At 36.6% G+C, this 20,127-nt stretch overlaps 1 protein-coding gene across 1 annotated transcript; it reads left to right on the forward strand.

The window, feature by feature from the left end:
* The first annotated feature begins 311 nt into the window (after window positions 1-311).
* LOC111618081 (AT-rich interactive domain-containing protein 4B-like) lies at window positions 312-19,251 on the forward strand. The gene is made up of 10 exons (XM_023359509.1): window positions 312-507; window positions 629-708; window positions 1,903-2,235; window positions 7,046-7,110; window positions 10,813-10,980; window positions 12,271-12,361; window positions 13,736-16,043; window positions 17,123-17,245; window positions 17,319-17,462; window positions 17,535-19,251. The coding sequence occupies exons 2-10, from the start codon at window positions 697-699 to the stop codon at window positions 17,591-17,593; spliced, it is 3,303 nt and encodes a 1,100-aa protein (XP_023215277.1). The 5' UTR covers window positions 312-507; window positions 629-696; the 3' UTR covers window positions 17,594-19,251.
* Window positions 19,252-20,127: the final 876 nt, after the last annotated feature.

A 20,127-nucleotide genomic window follows, 5' to 3' on the forward strand; every position in this document is an offset into this window, starting at 1 on the left:
AGTAAAAAACAGGTTTGAAATCAAACTCCGAGTCTAATGTATTTATAAGTATTCTTGTGAGAACAGAATCAAAGACTGACTAATGTCTGAATACAAAGCATACATTGAAAATTTTTAAAAGGATTAGTTTAAATATAGAATTACAAACTTGATGATTTGAAAAAGAAAAGAAGAAAGTTCCTTTAGCTGGAGAAATAAGGGAGTTTGATACATTTGATGATATTGAGGTAAATGATTTTATACTTTATAAATATCAAACATTTAATTGTCATCAAATATAGTAACTTTACATAAATGACAATTAGAATATCTCAGTATAAAATAAAATCAAATTTTAAATTTTATGAAAAAGTTTTTAAGGTATAGTGTGTGTACAGTGTGTCAAATTCTAGGTAAAAGATCAGCTTTTCATAAATAAATTATTTTTTTAATTGCAGAATAGAAAACAAAATAAGTTTACAACAAGTCCTCACTTTGGGTCATGAATAGGTTCTTGGAAACTGTGATGTAAGCAAAATGATGTATAACAAAACAAAATTTACCATATATTAATTAATTAATTAAACTGTTGTATAAACAAAATATAATTTGGTCAATATTCTAATTTGATTGTATTTACATTGTGCAGCATTTATTTCCCACTTTACGGTATCAATTTTACTATTTATAAAGAAAATTCAACAACAATAACTGCAAATGATTACAAAGGTACTTGTGTTTTCAATGATATTATAACAATAATTCTAAGTGAGGGCTTGTAATTAATTAATTTTTTGAGAAATTGGGACCATACTATAAACCTTGAAAATCACAATCAAAAGAAGAAAGGTAATTGAAGATCTGGTGCCAATTACCAGATCAAAAGGAAACTGAAGTTTGTTAATGATAAGAGTACAACTGCCAATTCTACAGATTGCTAAGTGGTAGGATTTAAAAACAAATTATTATGAGTCAAAAAGTGAATGTACCAGTAGAATTTGGGAAAAAATGAAAATTTTACATAAAATTAAGTTTTGGTCAACTCTGTAGTTTGATGGCCGAGGCAGTCTACCAATCCGGGGGACCCAAGATTGAATGTGGGCAGGCAAAACCCCATGGGATTTTTTGTGGGCAGTTTGTCCAGAATACATTGGGTCCTAACTCTCATTGTCCAGCTGCCCTATTGTGGACCTGGTCAAATCTACAATGAGTATGAGGGAAAAAATCATCTTAGTGTTTACAGGACAGAAGGAGTTAAAAAAAAATCTCAGTTGCAGGAATCAGAGTACCAAGATACAATCAACAAGTTGAAATTATACAAAAAATACTATAAAAAGATAGTTACGTTATGAAGATAAAAATGCAAACAATATAGAAAAAACTATCATATTCAGGGTGAAGTAGGTAAAGTACAACAAAACATTATCTGTAATTTAGAAATCTCTACCACCAAAATAAAATTTGTGTTATTGAAAATTTTTCTAGCTCATAAGGAATAGAGCACCTCCTCTAATATTATATGATGATAATTTTTAAATATTTTTTTGTTGAGACTTTAAAAGCAATCAATTTTATTATACAATTTTGTTGATATTTTCACATTTAGCTATTTATTATTATGTGGCATGTTCCTTTGTGATTAAAAATATTATTAGCAATGCAATTGATTCTGCATTTGCTTTATTCGCTATTGTCCAAGTGACTAATCTTCCATTTGAAAGAAATTAATAAATGTGTAAATAAACTAAATTCAGAAAATATATCGTAGAATTTTCTTTTCTTATTAAAGAAAATATTACCGAGAGTCCATTCTAAATTATTTTGCATTTTTATTCAAACAAATATAGTTGAGATTTTTAATTTGTAAATAAGAAATATGTATTTTTTTTTCTTTTAAGTAAACTTGGTATTTTGTTATTTTAGATAAAAAGCAAGCAAAAGAGTGATGAGAGCGTGGAACGTCGGTCTCGTCCATCGAAGTCCGACGACGGCGAGAGCACACGGCAGAAGGAGGAGTCAAAATCTCCCAATAATCCTGAGCCAAAGAGAGAAAAAATTGAAACCAGGGGAAGTTTAAAAAATGAACAGGAAAAGATAAAATGCAATTTAATTAAAGATAAGAAAAAAGAGAAATCAGTTAATGGTAAAACTAAAGAAGAAAAGAACAATAAGGAAAAACCTAAAGTTACTACAAAAGAAGTTGCTAAAGACAAAAGCGTTCCGGTGAAGGTTAAGGTCGAAGAAGACAAAGAACAGGTAAGTATTTGATATAAATTTTGTGATTTAAAAAGAAAATACTTTAATTTGTTTATATTTTTCTTCATCGTTTTACATTATATTTCAGTTAATTTTTTTTAAATACCATCAAAAACATTTGTTACCATTATAAAATAAGTTTTCTTTCCCCAAAATTAGTTTTTAGTTAACAAAATAATTTTCTAGTTTCCTTCTGCATAAATAAACAATTATACATTTTGAAGAGGAATGTCACTTGCTAGGTTCTTGTGCATGATTTTTAAAAGATTGAAGTTTAAGAAAAAATTTTCATAACACAGTTTATTAATTTTTACAATGTAAGCATATAGAGTAATAAATATAGTAGACTATGGGTAGAGTACAAACAAAATAAATACATTAGAGTCTTGCTAATCCAGGCATTCCTTGTGCAGATGGGTGCAAAATTAGTGAGAGCAAATATCCCTAAAGCCTCTCAAAGGCAACAAATGACTCAACCCATTGCCATTTGATACCAGTTCTTTTTGGAGGCAAGCAAGCAAATAATATGGCTTATTGCTGTGTTGTACTGGATGCAGAAATGAAACTCGAGTAAACGGGGAAAACTGAATGTGATCTGAATTTTGTGGAAACAGAACCACATAGGCAGTCATCCTGAGATATTCCAGATTATTAATTAAGGGCAGGATTAGCAAGAGTGTAATGTATAAGTTATATGCATTATACTGTTCATTTTTAAGTTTTTAATTCTTCTCGAATGAGAATCTTAACACTGAAAACACTCTCCATATGCAGTCTTGCCACTCATACTTTGTTTTTAGGACATCAGACATATATTAAATGTATGTTACCATATTTTGACTAAATCCTGTAATTCAAATAAAGTTCAGGAAAGAAAAGCAAGTAAACCCCATATTGAAAAGCAAGAGAAATGTGAATTATTGCACTGTAAGGTAAGGCATTTAACTAAAATTCTACTTCTTCAAATTGTCTAGAGTTGGACAGCACTTCCACAGAAAAATTTTTTGAAATAAAATTATAAATATTGTTAAATATTGAGCATGGAAAAGTCACAGTCAAGTTCAAAAGTTGAGAGCTTATCTCCCAAAGGGTAATTAGGAAAACAGGAAAATGATTTTGAACCAGAAGTTGGGAGTCAAGATCTTGATTCCTACAATGACATCAAGACAGACAATGTAATCATTGAATTGGAAGACACCAAATTGGATTAACTGTGAAAATAGTAATTATTTCAAATGTCATAACAGTTTGTTAGTTTGAAAAATGTATGATTAATGAGCAGTTATTTATTTTGACCTCACCACCAAGCCCAGCAGCAATTTTTAATCATATTTCTAATTTAATTTAAAATATATGCTCTCCACCTCAAATTAGTAGTGGCTTTTACATCATACTTTTCCTTTAACAATAGAGTCATGCTGATCATCCATCTAACTCCTTTCAGGGGAAATTTTTGGATTGAAATAATGTGACTTCCAGTTTGCCCTAAAGTTTCATATCTGGTCTCATCTTTTGTGCACCTAACTTTGTTCTCAAGATTAAGGAAAGATGGATGGATGACAGTGGGAATTTATGTCTACATTTTTTCGAATTGCAGCCCAATAAGATATTTCTTTCACTTTTTATCCACTCTTATCCGGTTGCGAGTTAATAAACTCTAGCCTGAAAAAAACCTTTATTTTCAAATAAACCTGAGGAAATACATACTGTACATTTTAAAAACAAACTTGTTCAGAATATAATCAAGAAAATAATATTTCAAGTAAGTTTAAACACAATCTAAATTACTCCAAACTAAAATATCTTATTTTTCATTTATTTTTGTTACTGTTACTTACTCTAATGACTATTATATAAAAAAATTAATGTGCAGTTATGATAAAATAATGCTTATGTTGTGTGTATAGTTCATTTATCTATAGATTAATGCCACATTTTCCTATTTGTTGTTAGACAGATGTAGTAATAAATGTATGAAATTATGTACACAATTTCTTTTTTTATTACCGTATATTTGTGTTTGAGTCAGGTCATGTAATATCTGTAAAACTGGAATTTTTAGGAAACTTTTAACAATTCCAGAAATTTTTTAATATGATATTTTTTTTACTGTACAAAACTTAATGTGTTTTGGAATGTGTAGAGCCTGGTTCATACAACTTTGCCACTCATGTTTTACTAGCATTTTGGCATGCAGCAAGCATTGCTCTATGTGAAAATAACTATTCAAATATAATGAAGGTTTGTTGAAAGTGTTTGAAATATCTATGTAAAAGATCATTTGTGATGTGTGAGTCAAATTTGTACTTAAACTATAGTATTTACTCAATTATAAGACACTATCAAATTAAAAAATACATATTAATTTCTGTGCTCACCCACAGATTTATTAATGAAAAGTAGAAAATTTTTTTGAATTTCCGTCGAATGAAAAAATTTTTTAATACATTTAATACATAAAAAAAATAAATTTTTTAATATGGAAATTCAAACACATTGTTAAAATTTGTCACCAAAGGGACATTGAGGCATAATCTACATTTGTCAGTGCTATTTCTAAGTAGATATGAAGGAGCCGAAACCCCGAATGGATAAGGATGAGAACATTAAAGACGTCGTAAGATTTACCATTTTCAATTTTTAAGAAAATTTTTAAATTTTAATTGGATTTCTGTGTTTTTAATTAATTAAGGAACTTTTTAACTGGGCAGCTGAGTAGCCTAAAAAGGAAGGTCTGGCTGTCTATTGTTTGTTCTGGAACATTGAAGGAAATGAAGTGATGATTGTCTGAGTATTTTTAGAACAACTGTCTTTTATTTTATATGAAAAGTAGATAATTTGAGACAAATTTATTGCATGACACAGTAAGTTATATATCACTGTCTTCTATGGTATTGAAATTGGAAACCTCTTCACTTTCTTTGTTGGGTTGTTATTTTCTTTCTTGAAGTCTTCTTTTAATGAAAATCATTGAATATTTTTCTCGACTTTGCTGCATGGGTACTAAGACCGGTTTTTTCAAGCCCATCTGGATTTGGCCAGACCCATAATCAGGTGGCCAGTTGATGATGGCTGAGTCCAACATATATAAGTGTGGATGACTCCCTGAAAATTCTGGAGTTTTTTGATCATTTAAATTTGATCCTGGGTCTTCCAGAACATAAGGTTGACACCCTGGCTATCCAATAAGCAATTCTTTTTATATTTGTGTTTAATTTCCTACTTATAGAATAATCTTGGTTATACAATTCCCACTTTTTGAACCATTTGTACAGAAAACTGACAGATTAATTGACCCCATTTTTGCAATTGGATTTGGCCAATACAACGTAAACTTGATTTAACTTAATATAATTATTGCTTTTGACAAATTTTTAAGCATTAGAGTGACAAGCTCTTTTTGGTTGTATAAAAGGGACAGTCAACACAAAGACTGCAAATGATTGATGGAATTTTGAAAAATTTTAGGGAATTTTCTTTACTCTTATCTACTCTTTAATCTCTGATGTGACTTGTCAATTAAAAAGAATATTGGAAAAAAGACAAGTTGTTTGAAAAAGTTTTAAATTTTCTGTTGTTATTTTTTATTCTTTATTTTATTTATTTATATTATTGAAAAGACTACAGTTAATCTTGAAACTTTAGTTTTAAACACTGCATGGTTGCTGCTTATTGTAATCACATTGGTTCAAGACTGTTTGGATGATAATATTTTACATGGCAGCATGTGTTTACAGCAGGAGTGTTCAACCATCCCTTTTTTTTTCAAGCTTGATTTGTCAATTGCAGTCAAATCAATCTCAAAAATTTTTGATTGATTGCCACAATAATTGCTATTCAGAATTTTGTAACACTTAGGATTTCTTAAAATTTAATAAAAATATATTAAATTTCTTTCAATATTAAATCACTAAGAAGAGAAAGCATGAATATTTGCTCATACTGCATATATGGTAATAGATCACAGTTGGTACAGACATTACTATAAACTTATGTCACATAGTGACAGTGGGGTATCCAACTTTTTGTTGCTGAGATTGACTTTCGTTCTATTGAAACTAATCGCAAGCTACCATTGCGATTAGTTTCAATAGAACAAAAGTCAATCGCAGCAACAAAAAGTTGGATACTCCAGTTCAATGGTATGAATAGAATATTACATTAAGCTATAATCATAAGACCAAATCCAACCAATATCCTGTAAAACTAAAGGAAATCAATTTATGGTGTTATTTAATAAGTAAAAATAGTCAGTGTTATGATGGTAATTCCAGCATTTATTTATTTAAAGTTTTCAAGGTTCTAAAAATGTTTTTATTTGGGGTAATGGTCCCAGAATGGCTGTTTTTGAATAGTGATATGCCAACTGGCATAGAACACTTTTTAATAAATCTATAAATGTTCTAGTTTAATCTAATAACAATAAGCAGAAAACCCCAACTCTAACCGGTAAGATTTTATGTGGAAATATAGAACAGATTTGAGAAAACAGGTTTTGACTATAATATTAAGTGGCTCATAACATTAATTAGTGATCACAGTATATATTCAATACAATAATTTCTACTTTAGGATTTCAATTATTTTATTTTAAAAATGTTTAAATTTTCTATTTTATATAAAATTTATTTTTAAAAGTTATTAACATTCTTAAAATGCAAAGTATTATTTTGTAACATCTTGAGCAGGAAACAAGAAAAATTTGTTATTGTCTATAAAATTACAAATACAAGCTATTTTGAATTAAATACTAATAAATTACAAATATTTTTGATGTGTTAATATATTTTTATTTTCTTTTTTAATGTAGTTGAAAAAGAAAAATGGTAAAAGTGAAGATAAAGATTCTGGAGAAAAAGTTGCTACAAATGACAGGTGAGGTTAAAATATTATACAGGGTATCCCATAAATTTGTAAATAGTTTAAAAATTCAAAAAGTTGAAAGAATTGGTATATTTGAATACAGTTTGCATAAAAGTTATTCTCACAAAGGGGGATTTTTTGGGGGTAGAGAAAAACGAAATAGTTCAAATTTTTGTCGATACAGGGCGCTGAACGCAAGAAAATCACTGGAATTCCACGGGAAAATTACATTTATTTGCATGCAGGCAAATGTTTACACTTACACGCATATCACAGCACTAAAGCACTTGTTTTAAGTGTCCACCATCACCACAAATGACAGTTTGCAAGTGAGTGACAACACTGTTAACTGCAGCTTGTAGCAGATCCAGATGGATGCAGGAGATTTTGTGGCAAATGGTGTCTTTTAACTGCACTAAAGATGGGCTATTGCGGTACACTCAGGACTTAATGTCTATTGCAAAGCCACATCAGAGGTACAAACCTCTGATAAATGTGGTGCACCACTGTGTGGGCAATTACACAAACTTCCCATTTCTTTGAAATGTTGTATTAGGGAAACCAATCCAGCAGGAGTGATTGGACCTAAACCTTTCTTCATTCTCTTCTGTGTCCTAAACCTTTGTAAAGTTTTGGCCGGCAATTCATGGCTGAGATAAAACAACTTCACCAATAGTGCTTTATCCACCAATGTCAACATCATAATGAAAACTGTATGTCAGCACCAGTAACAGGAAAATTCAGAAATGAGCTGTTAATCATACACCCTGCATTTTATGAGACTCAGATTTGCACAATTCCAGTGATTTTTCTTGCATTCAGTGCCCTCTATTGACAAAAATTTTAACTATTTCCTTTTTCTCTATACACAGAAATCCCCCTTTGTGACAATAACTTTTATGCAAACTGCATTCAAATATATCAATTCTTTCAACTTTTATGAATTTTTAAACTATTTACAAATTTATGGGACATCCTGTATATATGTAAAACTGTGTGATTTGGAAAATGTTAACACTTATATAAAGAAGGGGTGAAGCTGTGCTATCACCAGGACTGGGGTAGTAGGGCTGAACTTTTTTTGAGAACTTCACAGTCAGATCAGGACTAAATGCAGAAGATGGTGAATATATGTAGAATGTGGCTCATCTCTACCAATTTGGAATAACGAGTTATTTCCATATTAATGTTAACATTAATTGGAAGCATCCTGTATTACACAATTTATATTTTAGGAAAAAAATCTTTTTTTCTAAATTTTTCATAATAGTTTATATACTTCAGCATTGAATATTTTATCTTTTAGCTTTTGGATTCTTTTCATTGTAGATTTATTTTTGATAACTGTTTAACACACACTTTTACTTTCCTGGCTATTACAGAATATAACGTAGGGAAAGTATGGTGAGGGTGGAATTTTGACTTTCCCGTTTTTGCATTTCTCGATGTTCAGAAATGTGCAAAAAAAAAAAAACTTGTAAAATTGTGTGTATGTATCAATGTGTATTGTGCATTTTATCTTTGGACCTACAAGCCAAAACAAATTTAGCAGGGTTATTTCTGTATATGGGAACCTGTGCTATTAAATTTTGGTGGTTAAAGGTTGAGTGTAGGAAGATAGAAGGAAGTAATGTGTCATATCTTGATTGGGATCAGACTTAACAAAACTTTTACTTGTTATTGACCTTTACTGTTTTTAAACAAAACTCATCTCTACCTTCAAAATTAAGTGTTTTCCTTTTTAAAATAATTAATAAAATTAAAAAAGTTATTTTTTTTAATAAAATCTCATAACAGATGGCACCACACACAATTTTAACTTGTAGTATTTTAGTGTTTTTTTAAAATAGAGATTTTTTTATAATTTGACAAAATTATTCTTTTTAAGCTTTTATTTAAATTTTATCCTGGTATAATTGAAAATTACCATAATTTCTAATGTTCCCTTAACCTCCCATTTGAGTGCCAGAAAGTCAAGGGAGAGAGAGCCATTGCCTTTCCTGGCCAATATAGGAAGAAATGCAGGAGATATTCTTGAAATTCATTATGATTTTAGGGCCAACTTCACCAGAATTAGTAGATAAATTATAATGCACAATTATACTTTTAAATCTGCATAAAAGTTTAATATTAGATGATGATAAACTTTTTTGTTTATACTTTTTTGTAATATTAAAGGCATTATTGTTCATTATTATTACATTGTGATTTGTTAGATGGAGAAATTAATTCTTATTTACTTATTTTTTATTAAAATCCGTAATGTACAGTAGAACCTCCATTATCCGGACTTTCGATTATCCGGATTGTTCAAAATAAACAAAAATTTTACGAATTTGCTGATTTGCACTTGGCGAATTACGACACTGTTTATGTACGTGATGGAATGCATAACATTTTTTGTTTTAACAACGTCTCACCCGGCACAGTAGCCGTAAACTCTTAAATATATTTTACGTAGTAATAAAAATATAACTTGACATACGTATTTATAAATAATTTATATTCAAATTACATCATTTCTATGACCAAGGGCGGCGTAAGGCATGGACGACGTGGGCCACCGTCTATGCCTTGCGGTCCGAAGGGCCTCGCGCCTCGAAGGTTTATGCATTACTTAAAAGCCGCTCACGCAACGAAAAAATTTTACTTGTCATAAAACGATAAATAGTTTGTCAAATTTTTATTCAAAAAATGCAGTTTCAACTGCTTTTTATTTTATAAAATCCGTCTTCTTGCGCCACCAGAGGGCCTTTTAAACAATAGGTAGTCTGTTAGCGTTGGTCAGTAGTAGTCCTAATGCAATACGAACGTTTGTTTCTTGAAAATTTGATCACGATTTAAATACAGTATTTACTTTTAATATTACCGTTATGCCATCGAAAAGAAAACGTGTTGTATTATCATTAAGACAAATTAAAGTATTTGTTTTGATTATCCGGATTTTTCCTTATCCGGACTACCTTCATCCCCAATTAGTCCGGATAATCGAGGTTCTACTGTATATCACTGTTTCCATGGTTTTTGAAATCTAATAACAACTTTTATATCTGTTAACCAAATTCTTATTTTGGATAGTCAGGTTGAGTTTTAAGAACTTTTATTAGCTATTAAATTCCAGATGAATATATTTTGTCCTACTGTCATTTCTTAGTTTTCAGTTTTTTACAATATTAGATATGTGTATTCTTACAAATGCAATCATATTCTTTAATAATTTCTGGAGTATTATTGACAAGTATGTTTTACAATCTATATATTTGACTAGTTAAGTATTAAATTACCATGTTGAACATTTTATGGTAAAACTTTGTACTGCAGTCATACAGTTGTTGCAACCGTGGGAATGATTTTCCATATTTTAATGCTATGAAATGGGTTTTCGACAGTTTTATGTTCTCACTAATCAAAAATTAAATAATGAAACGCTGTTCCCTTGGCTTAATGGAGTTATAAGTTTGAAATGCAACTGTCACAATATCAGAAATGTGTTTTCAGATTCATCTTCCAATATACTTTTAATCCATGCCAATAGTTAACATTATTTACAGCCTTCCAAAGTTTTAATAATGTATTTTCAAGATTTTTGTTTGACCTATTGTCTTATGCATATGTGCACATGTGTTAATAAATGTTTGTGTGTAATTGTTAAATGTACACTTATACTCACTTTTGTATTTATGTCACTTTCAATTTTAAAATTATTTTTATTAGCGAGATGAAACCGAAGCGCAACGAAGCCATCGTGAGGATAGGAGATCGAATAAGAGTAAAATATGGAAATGGCAAACAGCATAAGAAATACGAAGCTAAAGTTTTAAAGATAGAAAGAGAAAGTGGTGAAAGAAAATTTTTTGTACATTACACTGGATGGAATGTAAGGTATGTGTATTTTTAAGTTATCAATTTGTAATAAGAAGTCATCTAAAACTTTATTTTCTTAATTTCGAAAATTATTTTTCTATAATATGTTTTCATAACTTGGTCTTCTTTTAATAAGTAATAAATATTCAAAATGTTGGTTTGTCTAAAAACTCTTCAGCCTTTTTTTTTTTAAATAAAACTTAACACTAAATTTTATTATCTGAAACAGTATTTTGATGAATTAATGACTTTCCCATCTTAAAATGAATTTCTGGATGCCTTCCTTGTAGAAACTGGTAATGAGTTTAAATGACTTATGTAGATGTATTTCAGTATCATTGATGTTTTAAAGGTTTCTTACTGCAGCTTTTGGTTTCTTGTTTTGATAATGTTTATTTTGAGGTAGTGACAAAAACACTACATACCTTTTTGAGATGACCCAATATAAACCTTAATATATATAATTTATCCATGAAGAGTAAGAAACAAGATCTAAAAAGAGAAAAAATTATGTTTTGGCTATTCAATTAGTACTTAAATAACTTATATGACACATTTAAAAGTGAATGTTCCCTGGATCGATTAGAATATCATTGGAAAATGAGATGATTGTTTCTCAGTAAAAGTAATTAATATGTTGGTGATAAAGTGCTTAACTGTCTTATAGTGTTAAAAACTATTAAATAAATCTAATGAAAAGTTGTAAAATTATAAAGATTAATTGTAAATATTTTTGATAGCATTTACATTGTCTTTTAGCAGTTGCAGACTATTAAGTTTTTTTATTTAAGCAAGCTACAACACCTTGCTATAATACATAATTACTATTTTTTTTAATATATTTTCTTTTTCCATCCTGTGGGCACTAAGAAGGTGTTTTTCTTGCCCATAATGAATTTGGCCAACTGGCAAGAGATAGTCCCGACTCGTCAGGAAAGAAAATACATGCAAAATTCTTAGAGCTGTTTGGCCTGATCCAATTCTGCATCATTCAGAGTGGTGGGCTGACACCTTGGCCATCCGGTCATAATTTGTATTATTTGAGATACTTTGTTTTAGCACCACACACAATTTATTACTAATTTTACAGTAAAAAAATAATGGCACAAAATCAAAGTTTAACTGTACTCAAATTCGTAACTAATGTGACATTTCACCAACTTTGATGTAAAAATAATAAATTTTAATGCTATTTAATCTGTATATAATTGTTTAAAACAACTAAACTCTAATAGTTAAAATATATTTTAAATAATTTTTTTTAATCTTTTAAGGATGCATTTATATTGTAACAATTTTATTTTATAGATATGATGAATGGATTAAAAAAAATAAAATAGTAGAAGTTATTGAAAACAAGAGTGGAAATGACAGAAAGAAGAAAGGAGTTCTGTGGCCTGTAATATTTTTATTTGATTTGTATATTTTACATTACTATCATGTAGAAAACCAAACCCAAATCGTGTATTAAGAAGCCGATTTATTATCCAGCTATAACTTGGCAAAAATACAGGCCACCACAAAACCTGGATCACTCCCTTCCTTCTAACAGTTTTATCCTGTCAACACTTTGCAACAAACACAACAGCAGTAGGATAAAATAACAAAATTTTTAATACCATTCTTGTTACTCTTGCCCAGAGCACCACCAGGTACATTCAATAGTTAAAGAGTACATCACAAGTAAAATTTGTTTGCAAGTCAAACAATATTTTACAGACATTTAATACCAAAGGACTGGTTGGTCATGATTAAAGTTGTTGTGTTTGGAGTTCCAACCAATAAGTCAAGCCACACCAAAATTCATGTACATTCTATTCAAAGGACACACAAAAGGGTTTTGCAGGGAAAAATTTTAGTTCCAAAATTACCCAGCACTGCAGCAAAGAAAAGAAACACAGTATACATAGCCTGTAGTTCCAATCAATAAGTCAAGCCACACCAAAATTCGTGTATGTTCTATTCAAAGGACACAAAAGGGTTTTGCAGGGAAAAATTTTAGTTCCAAAATTACCCAGCACCGCAGCAAAGAAAATAAACACGGTATACATAGCCACACAACACATCCAATACAGGCATAAAAATGCCTAAAACTAGCAAATGCTATTCTTTGGCTATGGCAGAAATGGCCATCACACTGCTGGAGCACATGCATTTCTTTAAACTGCTACAGGGCCATTTAAAGAACAGTTTATTGGAATAAGGTTGCAACAGTAGCAGACAGACCTAAAGGACATCATGTCCCACGTGCAAGGCACTGCAGTGGAACAGTCAAAGTCAGCCGTTGAACACTGCATTATCAAATTTTGCACCTAAACAAAAGGATAAAGATTAAGAAATGAAATTTGGCATGGTGGCTTGTATACAAGGGGTATCAATGCTGTTAAATTTTGGTATTGAAAGGTCAGAAGAGTGGGTAGATAGAAAGGATGATGGATCCCGAGAGGGGTGGGACTTAATGAATATTCTGTTCGTTATTAATGTTTACACACTTTTATAAAACTCATCCCTGCCCCCAAAATTAAGCTTTTTGCTATTTTACTGTAATTAAAAATATAAGTTTTTATAACAAAATCTGATAACAGATGGTGCCGCGCACAATTTTATTTTTGTTTAATTAATAATATAAAAGTTTTTTTAAATAAAAACTCGTAACAGCCGCGATTGTCGTTGCTAGATTTTTTTTACGTCTAGGAAAAGTCTAAAATTATCATTTAATAATTCATTATATTTTAAATCTATGATGCATTGTTAATTTCGAATGTGATTTCAGGGTTCGAAAAGTAAAGAATTGGTGAAAAGAAGTAAATTGTTCAAGCTGTCGTTGAGGAAATCGAAGGCGTCGTCCCTGGCCACTTCGAAAATCTCCAAAAGTGCGTCGGTGATTTGCAGAACACGAAGACAGGACAGCGCTTCGGATTCTTCCAGCAACGGGGGATCGCAGACCAGGAAGTCCAGAAGAAAACCCCCCGACTCGGACAACGAAGCGGACACGTCACACAACACGAACGACACGGAATTAGGCCAAGAGTCGCAGAGTCGGTCGGATCCCAACACTTCGGACGAGACCATTAAGGTGGAATTTTCGTACGACGCAGAAGAGTCCAGCGAAGAGAAGAACTTCGAAGAAACTGAGAAGGAAGAAACTGAGAAGGAGGAAGAGCACCCGTGGGAGGATGGCGACACGCCCGACGACAAAGAATTGCCAAAGTTGGAAGAGGAAACGGCGGAAGATACCAAAATCGGGGTGTTTGCCAATTTATCGCCGGTCCTCCCGCCCGAAGAAGGGCCGAATTCCGCCGAGCATAGAACAGGTGATTCTGTGGATCTGCCCGATCCGGGTTTCGACATCACTTCCAATGGCTTTATTCCCTGCCAGAATATAAAAGTGGAGAAGGACTGGGAATTAGAATCCCCGGAAGAATGCGAGAAAATCCCGGAAGCGGCTCTCTCCTCCAAGGATTCGGAGGGATTGGAGATGCCGGATATTTCCACCGACCAGAACGCCATTGGGCCGAAACTGGAAATGGCCGCGGCCAAAACGGAAGAAGAAAAGACGGAAACGGAATTGGAAGAAACGCTGGAACCGGTAAATTCGGACGACCTGCATCCTCCGGAAATAGCGTGGAAGATGGAAAGTCTCCCGGATTCGGCGTCGTCGTTCAACGACGATCATCCTCCTCCTTTGGAGAAGAAGCCCGATTTCAGTCCCGACGCGGGAGAGGAGAGGTACGAGACTCGACCCCTCCTGGAACGCGCCGTCAGCGAAACCGAAGAACTGTCCTGCAAAATTCCCAACATCACCCTGCGGGACTATTTAGGGGGGGAGAATTCCGCCGACGAGGAGGGCAGCGTGGGAAAGTCGTCTTCCGAGTGCAACTCCCGCTCCGAACACGCCAACGGCGACGGTTTGGAGGCGGAAGACAACCCCCGCCGTTCCTGCCATCACAAAACGGAGGAGAGGACCCGCCCTCGGGGGGAGGCGGCCACCGCCAAGAAGGACAAGAAGAAGAAGAAGAAACTATTTAAGGCGGAAGGAGGAGACGTAAACGCCGACCTTTCCGGGAAGAGCGATGCCGAAAATCGGGATCGGAAAGAAGGGGAACCGAAGAAGAAGGCCAAGAAGGAGAAGAAGAAGAAGGATAAGAGACCGGGCGAGAGCAGTCGAGAAGCGGAAAAGGAATCGTCGGAAGGATCCGGTTTCTGCAAGAAAGAACAGAAAAGGGAGGAAGAGCAGGCGACTTCCGCTTTCGTCCGTCCCGGCGGGAAGAACGAGGAATTCAAGAAGACGAAGAAGAACAAAAAGAAGAATGAGGCATCAGAGAGGAAGGCCAAGAGGAAGAAGAAGAAAAAGGAAGCCGGCTCTTTAGAGGAGGGGAACAGCTCGGACAGCGACAAAAGCTCCAAGGCCAGGAAGTGCAAGAAGGACAGGAAGAAGTCGAAGAAGAAGAGGAGGGCCTCGGCCTCGGAGTCGGATCCCCCGGAAAACGACGGAGTCGAATCGGCAGACAAGAAGTCCGAGGACTCGGAGGACTCGGCCTCGGACTCCGGCAGATCGGATCCTTTTCCGCCGCGCCTGGAAGCGGTGTTGGGCCTCTCTTCCTCTCCATGTTCCGAGACGGAGCCGAGTGACGCCTCGCTGGATCCTGCCTCCGAATCATCGGTGGACTTTTCGGCCAACGCCTCTTCCGCCGGGCCCGAAGGCCCCGGGGAAGCGGTCCGGGTGGTGGAGGCCTCGACGGTGCTGGACAACACGCCTCCCACCACGCCCGACAGCGCCCCCTCCTATTTGTCCAACTCGCCCGCCTACGATGGCGACGTTCCCCCCAAGGATGATTTGGCCGAAGATGCGGACGGGACCGAGGCCACGGAGAGCGAAGATTCCCTCTCGCGGACAGAAAGCGCCATCCTGTTTCTGGCCAATCGGGCGGCGTCCGGCAAGAACGACTCTCGCGCCAAGAGCGCCAACGCCCTCAAGCGCCAGTCAGCCGAAATCGAAGAGGCGCGCCTCTCCAAGAAAAAGAGAACTTCCAAAGGATTTTCTTCGGGGGGAAAGAGGAACCACCCTAAAAATGCCAAAGGTCAGTCTCTTTTACAAAAATTCCCGGTCGAAGCGGTAACCTTTTCGGGATTCGCGCGGTCGATGGCCGATAGAGCGCTTCGTAGGAGGAAAAACCGGAGTTTTTCCGGCGTTCCTCGCGCTCGCGACGTCCGAATTGCGGCATTTCTGTTTCCGGAGAGAGTTCAAAAACTTGCCGGTAAAAATCCGCAGCATCGCTCTTCCATTTTTCTCTAGGAAATCGTTTACGAATGGCTTACTTCGTTCGTGTTTTAAATCGCTCGACTTTCTCTCCGTGCGGATCGTCGCCTCTTCGATTACGCAAGCGATCTTCAGCAGATGGCGTTAAAAAAGTAATGGTTTTTTCATGGGGAAAATTCCAAAAACTATGGCGGTCGGCAAGCTAAAAAGCTATAAAGCTTTTTAGCTTGCCGACCGCCATAGTTTTGTACACTAATACGCTAATATATTTCATTTATACGCTGTATTACTATCCGATTCAAATATTAATGTCAAACAGACTTACTACATGAAGTATTGGGAATGGAGTAATTGTAATTCGGTGACGAAAAAGTATTCGATATTCCTGACTTTCGACATTTAGAATATTTTTCCTATCCAAATTATTCGTTTTTGAGGTTTTTTTTTATTTGCGATAAGATCGAAGGCAAACTTAAAAAGTTTAATTGATATAACAAAGTAATTTCGGTAGAAGCCATTTTCGACTACTGGCACATGGCCTACCTACTGTAGTAGGTTGTTTATGTTTACGGCTGGCAGATGGCGCGTTTCAATTGGGTAATTTCCGCGTGTGAGTACACGCGACACGGAAAGACGACGGAACTGCAACCGTTTCTGCACGTGAGTGCCAGGCTTTAGTTTTTGAAAAGTTCGTAAAGTCGAACGAAGAAGGGAATTTTGGCGCGGTATGAAATTACGGAGAAGTTAAAATTTCCAAAATATACCGGAAATCGGGTAATTTCCCCGCACTCTCGGTGACTGCCCAATAGGGAGCCGGTTTTCGGCACGCGGTCTATCAGTTTTCGGAAGGAGGAAAGGTCATAATGCGGATACTAGAAACTTTTTGCGTTCTGTTTACAGGCGAGCAGAAGGAATACGCCTCCGACAACACTTCCGGTTCGCATCGCTGCGGTCTTCCGGCCTCCGCTTCCAACTCCGCCTCCGGCACCCGAACTTCCAAGTTCAACTTTTACGTTCCTTTAGGTACGAACTCTCTTTCTTTTGTTTCTCAGGGAGTGCTTCCGGGAGGAGAAACTAACCGAAATTTCACTTTCAGATGCTTACACCGATCCGGACAAGAGAATCGCCATTTTGCAGGAGAGTCTGTCGGAACTGAAGAAGACCTACATGGCTCTGAAAGCCGAGGTGGCGCTGATCGACCGACATCGAAAGAAGGCCAAGAAGAAGGAGAAGGAAGGAGGTGCGTCCGCGGCGCCCGCTTCTCTGACGTAGTAGTCGTCCGATTTAATTAAACTTTGGTTTGTCGTTCTAGCGGCGGCCGCCATCTCTCGGCCCGGCATTCCCGCGGAAAATGAAGCCGCCGATTCCTAACGAGCGGCACTTCCGGGACTGGCACCGTCCATTATTTTCTGTACAGTCGACTCGACGTTTTTTTAACTCGCGCCGCCATCCGTATTTATATATAAATCTCGCCGCTCCTATTTTGTAAGGGATGATCCCCGCGTATTTTGTTTTTCGGCGGGCCGAGCCCGCCCGCCAGAAAATTTGTGGGGCGAGGGGGGAGAAGTCGTCCGTCGGAGCCGATCCCGCCGATATTCGGGGGGGAGAAGGATCCCGGTGGGAGACGAGGCCGGTCTACGTCATGCCCGTCCCTCGGCGGGGGGGTGAAAGTGGTGGTCTTCCCCCCGTGCCGAGGAACATTTTATACTGTGGTCGGCGACTTTTTTAGTTAAGTTTTCTATGACGGCGCCCACGCCCATCTATATATATATATAAATATACTATTTATTAGATTGTTTTCATTTGTATATGACGTGAGATTTTATTCGGTTGTGGAATCGCTCGTCCGCGTCTTCTGAAATTTTAAATAAATATATTCTTTCAGTATTCGTTGCATCTACTCTTCCGACCGACGACGGCGCGCCCTTTCGGCCATTCTTTACGGACGGAAGTCGCCGGAACCGGAAACGCGAGGTTGGAAAGTTCCGGATGTCTTTCTCCGAGGACTAAGTGTAAACTAGTCTGGAATTTTTTTAGAATCTTCGGGGTAGACGGGCAAATAAATTTGTCTTAAAAGACGGGATGAACGTATCGATAAAAAGATAAGAAAATATGAGGTGAAACGAACTACACCGTTCGTCCCGTGCCCGAATGTAAATAACTTATGGACTCGTTTCGCAGCTTTGGAAGTGTAGGGGATGCAACTTTGCAGATGCGAGCGAGCGAGAAGGGATGATGATGTTTCTCGCTCGTTTTACGACCGCGTCGACGCGGGCAGACGGAGAAAGTGGCATAGAAACGACGATGTCATACGTTCGCGATCGGGAAGACGTTTGTCCCGTATTTTCGGGTGAGAATAAATAATACTAATTCATTTTCCTTTTACAGCGATTCACGATATTTGGTGAGAAGAGACGATCCGCGATAAATATCAAACTGGAGATATTTGCTGTCGCCAGCGGGATTTGTCGTTTCTTGCTGGCTACTAGATTCGCATCTGCATAGTCGCGCCCTAAATTTTCTTCGGTGCTTTACGTCCGATTCAGGGCCCACCAGTGGCCAAGCGGTCTTCATACCCTGAACACTGGGAGTTCGGTCGTGGATTCGCGCCTCGCTTGGACGGGCTGGCCACGTGGAGTTTTCCGGTTTTCTCCACGTCTATAACGTCTAAATAGGGGCCAGTTTCCCGTAAAAAGGCATCCCCTAAGCAGATCGCCCAAGTGTTGCGTTGCCATAACTTGACAAACAACAACAACGTCCGATTTGGGGGAACCCCTACGATTATCCGGAAGTGCCCGGCCAGAGCGCTCAATTATTCTTTCCGCGTTCTTTCGGAGCGGGAGAACTCTTCGCTGGCAGCTAAATGCTGCCTCGATTCGTTTTCGAAAATGCAAAATACCCGGATCTGGGTCAGTGGCGTAGCATAGTGGGGGCGGCAAAATTTCACACAAAATAATAATATCTTGTAAAAAATGTGAACCATTTTATTTCATATTCCCCTCGCACGTACGATTCGGACCGATTGAAATGAGCAAAGGGAATAGTGTTACCATCCGGACAGTCCGGATGGTAACACTATTCCCTTTGCTCATTTCAATCGGTCCGAATCGTACGTGCGAGGGGAATATGAAATAAAATGGTTCACATTTTTTACAAGATATTATTATTTTGTGTGAAATTTTGCCGCCCCCACTATGCTACGCCACTGACCCAGATCCGGGTATTTTGCATTTTCGAAAACGAATCGAGGCAGCATTTAGCTGCCAGCGAAGAGTTCTCCCGCTCCGAAAGAACGCGGAAAGAATAATTGAGCGCTCTGGCCGGGCACTTCCGGATAATCGTAGGGGTTCCCCCAAATCGGACGTTGTTGTTGTTTGTCAAGTTATGGCAACGCAACACTTGGGCGATCTGCTTAGGGGATGCCTTTTTACGGGAAACTGGCCCCTATTTAGACGTTGTAGACGTGGAGAAAACCGGAAAACTCCACGTGGCCAGCCCGTCCAAGCGAGGCGCGAATCCACGACCGAACTCCCAGTGTTCAGGGTATGAAGACCGCTTGGCCACTGGTGGGCCCTGAATCGGACGTAAAGCACCGAAGAAAATTTAGGGCGCGACTATGCAGATGCGAATCTAGTAGCCAGCAAGAAACGACAAATCCCGCTGGCGACAGCAAATATCTCCAGTTTGATATTTATCGCGGATCGTCTCTTCTCACCAAATATCGTGAATCGCTGTAAAAGGAAAATGAATTAGTATTATTTATTCTCACCCGAAAATACGGGACAAACGTCTTCCCGATCGCGAACGTATGACATCGTCGTTTCTATGCCACTTTCTCCGTCTGCCCGCGTCGACGCGGTCGTAAAACGAGCGAGAAACATCATCATCCCTTCTCGCTCGCTCGC

Source organism: Centruroides sculpturatus, unplaced genomic scaffold (assembly GCF_000671375.1).
Source record: "Centruroides sculpturatus isolate CEXI.00-Female unplaced genomic scaffold, Cexi_2.0 scaffold155, whole genome shotgun sequence".
Lineage (NCBI taxonomy): Eukaryota > Metazoa > Arthropoda > Arachnida > Scorpiones > Buthidae > Centruroides > Centruroides sculpturatus.

What these genes read in the sequence shown, in the direction of transcription:
- LOC111618081 (XM_023359509.1), top strand. An exon ending in TCGAAGAAGACAAAGAACAG is followed by an intron (nt 2,236 to 7,045) that starts GTAAGTATTTGA and finishes TTTTTAATGTAG; the next exon opens with TTGAAAAAGAAAAATGGTAA. An exon ending in CAACTTTTACGTTCCTTTAG is followed by an intron (nt 17,246 to 17,318) that starts GTACGAACTCTC and finishes TTTCACTTTCAG; the next exon opens with ATGCTTACACCGATCCGGAC.